Here is a 10013-nt window from a genome sequence, read left to right as displayed (position 1 = left end):
TAAATGGCAATCAATCCTTTTGGCACAACATTTCCCAAAGATGAGTTCGCGAGCACTTAGGAAGTTAGGAGGAAAGAGTCTTGAAGATGAATTGAAGAAATTGGATATTGATGTGTCCCCCGAAGAAGAACATGAGGAGGTGGAGGAAGAGGAAAGTCAACCTGCAGCCAGCCAACCGAAATTCAATGCCTTCGCATTTCTTGGTGGCGAGGATGAGAACGATGAGGAGGAAGAGCATGTTGAAGGGGATTTGAAGCCAGTAGAAACCCCCAAACCTGTTGAAACAAAGAAAAAGTCGAAAAAGAAAAGGAAAGCCAAGAACAAATCAAGGTCAACTACACCTGCACCAGAAGATGATGACGACGACATCGACAAAATTCTTGCTGAAGTCAAGCGTGAAGAGAAACAGACAAAACCTAAGACAACATTGGAGACGTACGATTTCGAGGACGAGTATGATTCTACATTGGAGCCTTCTGAGATTTATGACTCTAATTTCAAAAACTTCACCACCGAAAGACTAAAGATGTCTCTTCCATTGTTGTCTATCAAATCATTCAAGAACCTCGATCAGGATCAAGAGTACAAGAACTTGTTTGGTAATTCTTTATCTACCGAATTGATTGAAGATGCAAATTCAACCACATCATTGGCAATTTCACCAGAATTGCTACAACAGTTTAAAAAAATAGGCAAAATGATTAGAAATTGGGGTGGTAAAGATAGAAGAAACATTCCGGGAACATCACGCAAGTTGCTTCTTTCCAAAATTAGAGATGACTGGCTTCCCACACAATTGAAAAGTGTAAATATGGAAGAGTTGACGGAAGATGAAGTGTTTGATTTGCTTAGGTATAAAGAAGATGACGTTGATGAATCAGATTTACGCGTAAAGGTGACTAAAGAGAGAAATTTGGGAGTTAGATATTTCAGGTTCAACAAGGTTAATGATACGAAAAGTAGGGTGGCAAATACCAGATTCTATGCTTCAACTGTTCTCACACCTGATCCAGAGTCACTTATGCAGTTGTTGCAACAAAATCCATATCATCAGGAAACTTTACTACAAGTGGCAATGGTTTTGTTGAGGCAGGGCGATAATAAAGCCACATCAAATGCATTGATCGAAAGAGCATTGTTCACGTTTGACAGAAGCTTCCATAAAAAGTTTCATGAATTGGTGTCGTCAGCAGAAAATGGGTTAGTCAGGCTACCGTATGAGTTTTTCTCCAACAGACAGTTTTACTTGAACTTGTTTAGGTATATTGTATCTTTAGGCGAAAGATCGCTTTTTGAAACAGCATTGACGTACTGCAAATTTTTATTGAGTTTGGCACCAGCTGAGGATCCAATGGGGGTACGCTACTTTATCGACTTTTATTGCATAATGAGTGAAGAATTTGAATATTTGATCCAGTTATCAAAGTCGCCCTTAGTCACTTGCTATACAAGGTGGTGCACCCCAGGCATAACATTTTCGACTGTTCTTGCATATTTGGAGCTAAACAGAGTGGATGATGCCGAAAAAGAATTGCAAAAAGCTTTTGAAGCATATCCTTATGTCGCATACAAACTTCTCACTGATGTCGCTCTTTCAAGTGTCCCTGGTGTAAAAGAGTCCAATTTTGAAGTCACTTATGAGGATGCTGTTAGTTCAGAGACGTACATGGTGAGAGCAAAACTATTGTGGCAAAAACACCTCGACTTTTTAAGTGCAACTTTGGAAAAACTCTTCAAGAGCAAACACAAGCCAGCTTCAGCCTCTTATACTAGCTCATTTCTCGGGTTGCTCAGTTTTGGTACAAGTAAAGACGAAACGTCAAAGGAAGTTCCGTTCAACTTGATTAGGTTTGCTATTCTATCCGGAGAAAACAAGATAATGGCTAAATTGCCAAAGTCGGTCTGGAATCGAGACGATTTATTCGAGTTTGATGTATTGCCGCCAAAGGAAGATATGCAAGAGTTGAATTTACCCAACTCAAAAAGGATCTGCGACTCTTTAATTGACTATGTTGATCAAAATTTGCTCGGTGCGATGGTACAAGAAAATACGAGAGATATTGGGTTAAATTTGAGTCCAGAAGAGGCAGCCTTATTGGAAGGAGTTTGGCATCGTAATGGAGAGGCTGAGGAGAGAGGGTTAGATTAGTGTAACTCTAGACTGTATGTAAGTAAAAGTTTTTTTTTTAGCGGTTGCGAAAGCGAGACTTGACCGAAAATTTCTCTTTGTTGACAAGTTTCAAACAACACCACAACATCGTCAACCATGATTGCAATTGATTTTGCATTTCAACAATGGCAGTGGCAGTATCAAATATCAACCACATTCTTTATATTTGTCATCCTACCGGCCTTGTATTACATCTACTGTAAATATGTGACATCATCGCCAAATTCATACAACAAGATCGAATCACCAATCAAGGTGACATTGCCAATCCCAGATGAGGCTAGACGACATTGGAAGGGAAAACGATTGTATCCTAAACCCAGCCTTGTTGTCAGCAATGATCCTTCAAAGATACAAAGTTATTGTCCCGCTACTGGCCAGGATTTAGGCGTTTTCAAAGCCACGTCGAGATTAGAGATGGATGAGATGATTGCAAAAGCCAAGAAGGCGCAAAAAGATTGGAAGAATAGCTCATTCACAACCAGGAGAAAGTTTTTGAAAACATTGGCTAGATTTATTTTGGAAAACCAGGAAAATATCGCTAGAGTTGCATGCAGAGATTCAGGAAAGACAAAATTGGATGCTTCTATGGGGGAGATTATGGTGACCTTGGAAAAAATTAATTGGATTGTTGCTCATGGCGCTAAAGTTCTTAGGCCCAGTCAAAGACCTGGTCCTTCAAATTCTCTTTTGGGGGTTATGAAAAATGGTGAAGTAAGATATGAGCCGTTGGGAGTTGTTTCTGCCATCATTTCATGGAACTATCCATTTCACAATCTTATGGGTCCTGTTATTGCTGCAATCTTTACAGGAAATGCTATTGTTGTGAAATGCTCGGAAAATGTAGTTTGGTCAAGTACATGGTTTGTTCAAATGTGTCGCTCCGTTTTAAAGGCTTTAGAGGTGGATGAAAACTTGATTCAATTGTGTTATTGCTTTCCTCAAGATGCTGATTACTTTACATCTCATCCAGGTCTTGATCATATCACGTTTATCGGATCCAAGCAGATAGCTCATCATGTTGCTTCCAATGCCGCAAAACAATTGACACCGTGTGTTGTTGAGCTTGGGGGAAAAGACTCGTTTATTGTATTAGATGATGTCAAAGACTTAAATGCGTTGTCGTCAATCATTTTGAGAGGAACGTTTCAAAGCGCTGGACAAAATTGCATTGGCATTGAGAGAGTCATTTGTTTGCCAAAGGCGTATGAGGAATTGGTGGAGATTTTGTCAACTCGTATAAAGTGCTTTAGAATAGGCTCAGATATTGATCAATTGGATGAGATTGACATGGGTGCCATGATTTCAGATAATCGCTTTCAACAATTTCAAGATTTGATTGAAGATGCAGTTTCAAAAGGGGCGAAATTGGTTCATGGAGGGAAGACATATCAACATCCAAACTATCCACAAGGCCACTACTTTGAACCTACAATGTTGATTGATGTGGATTCAACGATGAGGATATTCAATGAAGAAGTCTTTGGTCCGATATTAACCATGATTAAAGCAAAAGACGTTGACGATGCTATTGAATTGGCAAACAGTACCGAGTATGGATTAGGAAACTCCATATTTGGTCGCAATTTCACCCAATTGAGCTACTTAGCTGACAGACTAGAGAGTGGTAATGTGGCCATCAATGACTTTGCTACATATTACGTAGCTCAATTACCATTTGGTGGGGTCAAGAAATCAGGGTATGGAAAATTTGGAGGAGAAGAAGGGTTAACTGGGTTATGCAATGCCAAATCTGTTGTCCTGGATAGGCCTCTTTTGAGAATGCTTGGTGTGGCAACGGCAATTCCACCGCCAATTGACTATCCAATTCCAGACGATAAAAAAGCATGGCATTTTGTAGAGAATTTGAATATTGCCGGCTACGATGGACGTCTTTGGGCCAAGTTGAAATCATTTAAAAATTTAGCCAAAGGATAATCTATTTATGTATTTGCATTAATATGTACTTGAGGATTTGGCGAGATTGTAGCTTCAACCAACAACTTGACCACATCCGACTTTTTCTTTTCAAACTGTTCCTTCAAAGTTTTCAACTCCTTTTCAATTTCTGCATCAGCTTCCTTATTGATTTGCTCATTTATACCCTCATGGTCCTTTTCAAACTTTTGCAATTCCTCCTCCTTTTGCTTTTTGTAGTTTTCAATTTCTTGTTGAGCGTCTTGCTTAGCTGTTTTCAATCTACCAGTTCTGTATTTTCTTGCCTCATTGACAATCTCAGCAGCTTCCTTTTCCGTTTTTAACAATGATTGGATACCTGATGACATGATGGGGTTGTAGTGTGGTTGTAGTCTTATCGAACGAATTTGTTTTTTTGTTTCAACAAAATTAAACGTGTAAATTGGCAAAATAAAATGCAAATGTGAGAGGAGTTTGCGGATCATCCATGTCCAAAGGTATTAGAATAGGCGGTTTCAGATTTGTTCCATGAAAGAGATGACAGATAGTGAAATCAAAAGCATGTTTTGATGAATCTCAAAAAGGACACATTGCTTAGTTGCAGATGGGAATAAGTGATTGCAGGTTTGGCATTGATCAGGAAGTGACGACTATGGCCATTTGATTCATGAGATATGTGGATAGACCTAATGTTATTCAATAGGGAAGGTAGAGGGAAAGTGACAGACAGGCAGTAGGTGAAATCAATGACACCAAAAACTTTAAAAGGGCACACATCGTTAATCAAAGTTGGTCAATGGTACGAAAGGTGCTCCATTTGATTTTGTTGAAGTTTGATAAACTGTTACACACAGGTAATTTGTCTAGATGCTTGAAAATGGGAAGAGTAGATCAGGGGTTCCAGGAACTTGCTTTTTTGCTGTGACTTAGAGGAAAAGACTCAAGTGATATATTGGTAAAGTAAGGAGCTATGTTCTGTATCAATGCTCGATATTTCATCAAGAAAGATTATGTTGCTGGATAAGTACATCGATGATTCACACCTCCTATGAATTTGATAATGATTGATAAAACTATCACATAAGTATGGACAAACGGTTAATATTATTTTCGCAACAATAGTGTTGTATATAGATGACGAATGATGTACTAATAAACACTCAATGCTTTCTTCTTCTAATTAGGTGAACATTCGCCATATCCATTAAATTGGGCTCACTAAAATAATAGTAGCTACTCCTCAAAAAAATACTCAAAGGAGTACCTACAATTCAAATACTGATAAAATCTACCTTTTATACGCTATAATAAATCCAATTAATTACTATAAATTTCTACTTACTTTTTCTCCTTCTTCTTCTTCTTCTTCTTCTTTTTGAGGATGGAATGATTTCACCTCGTGTTCAGATTCTAGTTCACAGCTTTGGTTCTTATTTGTTTTCTCTTCGTTTGATACACTTGTTGACGATGAATTGGTTATTCCATTTATAATCTGTGTTTGAGGATTATCTGAATTAGTTTCATTTGTCTCGTCAATTGCATTTTGGTGTGAATCAGTAAAAAGAGAATTAAACTCTCTTCTAACTTCCACAAAATCATAAGCAAATTCACCAATTTGACTTTCATCAACACCTGCCTCTTCACTTTCATAATCGATTCTTAGGTGTAATCCTGGAATGTGATCAATTACGAAACAAAGAAAAGCAGTAACAGCAGCAGAATAAGCGGTGCATGCCACAATGTAAGCAAATTGTATATACAACTGCTTCCAATTGTGGTCAAGCCACCCACCGTCATGGTCACTGACCCCGTCATACCCTATCACTGTTTTAGAGCCGAATAGGGCATTAAAGAGAAGGCCAATTACTCCAGCCACTCCGTGCTCAGCCCACACATCAAGCGAGTCGTCAACATGACAAAGGTATTTGATTTGAGTTGCTAAATTACAAACAATGCCAGCAACAATGCCAACGATAACACTCGCCCAAAGTGGAATCACACCAGAGCTCGGTGTGGCGGCCACTAATCCCGATATGCAGCCGGAACAAACTGCGACCATACTCCACTTCTTTTCCAATCTGAAATCGAGTAGGCACCAGCTGATTGCTCCAAAACCGGCAGCTAGATGGGTGTTCATCATGGAGTAAGGGACCTTAATGCTGGCATTGGCACAGGAGAAACCATTGAAGAATAACCAACCAACGTAAAGTAGTATTGTGCCTAAAAACACTGTGCTGATGTTATGTGGGCGGTAGTTGATCATTAGGGTCTCACTGCGTCTGCCCAAGAATGCCGAATAAACAAAAGCTGAAGCACCAGAAAGGATTTCGACAGGACCTCCACCGGCATAATCCAACACTCCTGATCTGAAAGTTGTGGCCCAGCCACCTCCCCAAACCCAATAAACTACTGGACAATAAACAATTGTTGCCCAACAAAACAAAAAGACCATGGCTGGTAAAAAGCGTCCTCGTTCTCCAATGCAACCTCCAGCTAATATCGCCAATGTCACCAATAAAAACTGCATCTGGAAAATAGCATAAGCAATTTCTGGATAAGCGTCATCACTGGAGTTGCTGATTATGTCCTTGAAACCGAAATTTTTGAGGTTTCCAATGAATGAATTACCTGATTCACTGAAGGCTAGGGAGTAACCCCAAAAATACCACTGGAAAATACCAACGAAACTAGACATAGCGACAATCCAAATCATCGATAAGGCATTCTTTCTTCGTGACAAGCCGGAGTACAAAAACGCAAGTCCAGGTATCATCAACCAGATTAGTGAGGATGCGATTGTTAGCAACAACACATCCGATGTATCATATTTTTGGTTATTATAAAGCTTTCTCCTTGAGAATTCTAGAAGTTGTTCCATCATTGGTGATGCTTGGTTGGGTTATGTTGTTATCGTAAAATGTCAAAAGTAGGAAATAAAAATAAATGTAACTCTAGAAGGGCGCTTGTGGTAGGTGTAAGTTCTTTGTTGGTAGTATAACGTTGGTGTGGTCCTCTAAGGTTATAGAATGATAAAAAGAAGAAAGGCTATACGAGTTAAGACTTTTCAAAAGTAAATAAATGAAAAATTGATATCTAAATTACTCTGTGTGACTACTTACTAGATGTACCCTTTCCAGCAGAAGCTATTTTTTAAAATTATGACTCTCTTAATTTCTCTCTCTTCCCTTGTCTTAGTGTAATTTTTCTATTTTGCCATCTCTTGTTCTTTGTGACACACATGAAAATAATCATCACACACGTTCCTATCAATGTTCCCCATATTTAGAAGATAAAGTCATTAGTACAGCAGGCTATACATCCAGTCCTGTTGTATGGGCTCTACCTGTTCAACAAAATGTGGAAAAAAGGAGAGTGTGAGAGAATCTCTTCATTTGGTTTTCTCTCAGAACTGAGAAAGATCTTTTTCTTTTTTTTGCAACCTGTCCCTTCTTCATAGTTAACAAATTCAATAAATCCATTCTCACCACGATTTCACTTTAAAGTTTTCCAATTCCATATCCATTGTTCTCGCTGCTCTTCTTGTGACCGCAGCAGCTCCACACCTAACCTTGTTGCAAATCGACATTTATTTGCAATCTGTTCAAAAAGTACAAGCCTCGATTTAGCCAAAAAAAATAAAAAGAAATTTAAAATGTCAAATTTTCCGTTATATATTGTCTTACGTAATCACAACTGATAAAGTAATCGAACCAATGATATTACAGAATTTTATAAACCCATTATGCAGTACATCAGACCCATACAAAAAGTTCACAATCAAAATATTTACTTATCAATCAAATCAAAATTTACTTCAAATTCACTGAAAATATATAAAGGATCATAATAGTCGTTCCTTAAATGGAACAAACTTGCCGTTGACGGCGTTTGTTTATCGTCACGTGGAATGCTTGTCTACTACTTTCGAAATTATAACACCATCTGATGCAACGTTACCTTATCATATGTTAGTAGCAACCAAACAATGTGTTCTCTATAGCGTAAAGCTGAATTGCTTTATTTTAGGCAAATGTTCGTTTTCGGTCTCTTCGGTCTCTTCCGTGGACCTCACTCTTCTAAGGCGGACCAAAAAGGCATTTTGAGTTTCAAAATTTCAGATTTTAAATCCTCCGAGTTTTTCCGTGTTCAGTAAGTAACCGTATTAACCTGTGCGGCTTTAGTTTTTACAGTTTTTTCTGGTGTTTTTGTGGAAGATTCTGATAATAACATTCTCTATACCTTTTTTTTGCAACAATTTTCTACTTGATGGAAAACTGGGACGACATTTTGACCGATTCCTACTTGGAAGAGATGGAAGCTACGTAGATAAAGAAAGTAAGTATGGCAAAGGATTGAAAAAGTCGATTAGTTTGATTACTTCTCTTGCCGGCCCTTCACTTCAAGAACTGACACAATTATGAATGTAACAAAAGAATGATGCTAAAGATGGCGGTTTATTCAGTATAGAGAACGTAATGATCGGTATAAAGCACACAAACAGAGTAGATGTACTAAATGCAAGTGGAAATTCGAATCTTCACAAGACATTAAGTTAAAATCAACGTTTTGAAGTAAATAGATCTAAACCCCTACCAGGTGAAGAATTGCATCTAGAGTAAATCTCAACGGAGTATTCCTATTCACCTGAATCTACACTTTTCAATCAAAGATAACTCCGAACTAATTCAAAAGAAAAGCTATATTCCTATTTAGATATCTAGTTTTCCAAGTCCTTCTTCAAAGTACCCAAGAAAGCGTGTTTTTCAGCTGGGGTTTGGAATCTACCCTTACCGAATTTAGAAGCAGTGTCAATCCATTTCAAGTTAACCTTTTCCAAAGCTCTTCTTGAAGTGTCAACATACAATGATTTTCTCAAAGTAACAACTCTCTTCTTGGTACCTGGGATAGAACCTTTCAACAAGACGAAATCATTGTTGACAAGACCGTATCTAACGAAACCACCCATTGGGTTGATAGTCTTCTTAGTTCTGTCAAATTCAGTAGCACCATTGGCTTCATCGGATCCCTTACCAACTCTGTAAACCTTGTGGTTGATTGAGGTTCTGTGGTGGTAACCGTTTTGACCAGCTCTAGCAACGGTCCAGTTAACGTTAGCTGGATGCCAAGCACCAATACAAGCAACCTTTCTCAAACCTCTGTGGGTCTTTCTTGGCAATTTCTTGGTTCCCCATCTGTGGGTAACACCTTCGAAACCGTGACCTTTAGTGACAGCAACAACATCAATCATTTCATCTTGTTCAAAGACAGAGTCAACAGAAACTTCTTTTTCAAAGTGTTCCTTAGCCCAGTCAACCTTGTCAGAGATTGAACCACCATTGATTTGGATTTCAGCCAAGTGGGCCTTCTTTGAAGCCAAAGGAGTCTTTTTAACTTGAGTGTGAGCCAAAACTCTAACAACTGAAGCATACTTCTTAATTCTAGCCAATTCAGTTTCGATTTGCTTAGCATCAGAAGCGTATTTAGCAGAGTACTTGGTGAAAGCCTTCTTCTTAGACTTGTACCAGTTCTTGTAGAATCTTCTTCTGATTTCTTCAGACAAGTGTTCAGCCCAAACAGTGGTCAATGATCTCAAACCTCTTGGGGTTTCAACGTAACCAACAACACCAACAACAACCAAAGGTGGAGTGTCAACAACAGTAGCAGCTTCAACAACTTCTCTCTTGTGCATCTTGGAACCTGGTCTGTCCAAGTCTCTAACAATGGTGGTCATACCAGCCTTGTAACCCAAAAAGGCGGTCAAAGCAACTGGCTTGGATTTAACATCCTTTGGGAATGACTTAACTCTTCCTCTTTGCTTAGCGGCTCTCTTTCTTGGGAGGAAACCTAATGAACCGTGACGTGGTGCTTCGTACTTTCTGTGAGACATAATTAATGGGTGAAGAAGAGAAGAAGTGTAAAAAGAAGG

At 38.7% G+C, this 10013-nt stretch overlaps 5 protein-coding genes across 5 annotated transcripts; 2 read left to right on the top strand and 3 right to left on the bottom strand. All coding sequences in view use genetic code 12, as the record gives it.

Moving 5' to 3' along the window:
• Positions 1-40: 40 nt before the first annotated feature.
• CORT_0C05590 (hypothetical protein) lies at positions 41-2149 on the top strand (the record flags this gene model as incomplete). The annotated part of the gene is made up of 1 exon (XM_003868789.1): positions 41-2149. One exon carries the CDS (start codon positions 41-43, stop codon positions 2147-2149), a length of 2109 nt encoding a protein of 702 aa, XP_003868837.1.
• Positions 2150-2266: 117 nt separating this feature from the next.
• CORT_0C05580 (Msc7 protein) lies at positions 2267-4108 on the top strand (the record flags this gene model as incomplete). The annotated part of the gene is made up of 1 exon (XM_003868788.1): positions 2267-4108. The coding sequence occupies one exon, from the start codon at positions 2267-2269 to the stop codon at positions 4106-4108; it is 1842 nt and encodes a 613-aa protein (XP_003868836.1).
• Positions 4109-4113: 5 nt separating this feature from the next.
• Positions 4114-4572, bottom strand: CORT_0C05570 (Vma10 protein; the record flags this gene model as incomplete). The annotated part of the gene is made up of 1 exon (XM_003868787.1): positions 4114-4572. The coding sequence occupies one exon, from the start codon at positions 4570-4572 to the stop codon at positions 4114-4116; it is 459 nt and encodes a 152-aa protein (XP_003868835.1).
• Positions 4573-5411: 839 nt separating this feature from the next.
• CORT_0C05560 (Mep1 ammonium permease) lies at positions 5412-6968 on the bottom strand (the record flags this gene model as incomplete). The annotated part of the gene is made up of 1 exon (XM_003868786.1): positions 5412-6968. The coding sequence occupies one exon, from the start codon at positions 6966-6968 to the stop codon at positions 5412-5414; it is 1557 nt and encodes a 518-aa protein (XP_003868834.1).
• A 1836-nt stretch (positions 6969-8804) lies between these two features.
• CORT_0C05550 (Rpl3 ribosomal protein, large subunit) lies at positions 8805-9974 on the bottom strand (the record flags this gene model as incomplete). Its single annotated transcript, XM_003868785.1, has 1 exon — positions 8805-9974. The coding sequence occupies one exon, from the start codon at positions 9972-9974 to the stop codon at positions 8805-8807; it is 1170 nt and encodes a 389-aa protein (XP_003868833.1).
• Positions 9975-10013: the final 39 nt, after the last annotated feature.

Source organism: Candida orthopsilosis (assembly GCF_000315875.1).
Source record: "Candida orthopsilosis Co 90-125, chromosome 3 draft sequence".
NCBI lineage: Eukaryota > Fungi > Ascomycota > Pichiomycetes > Serinales > Debaryomycetaceae > Lodderomyces > Lodderomyces orthopsilosis.
This window is presented reverse-complemented; position numbering and strand designations above follow the sequence as displayed.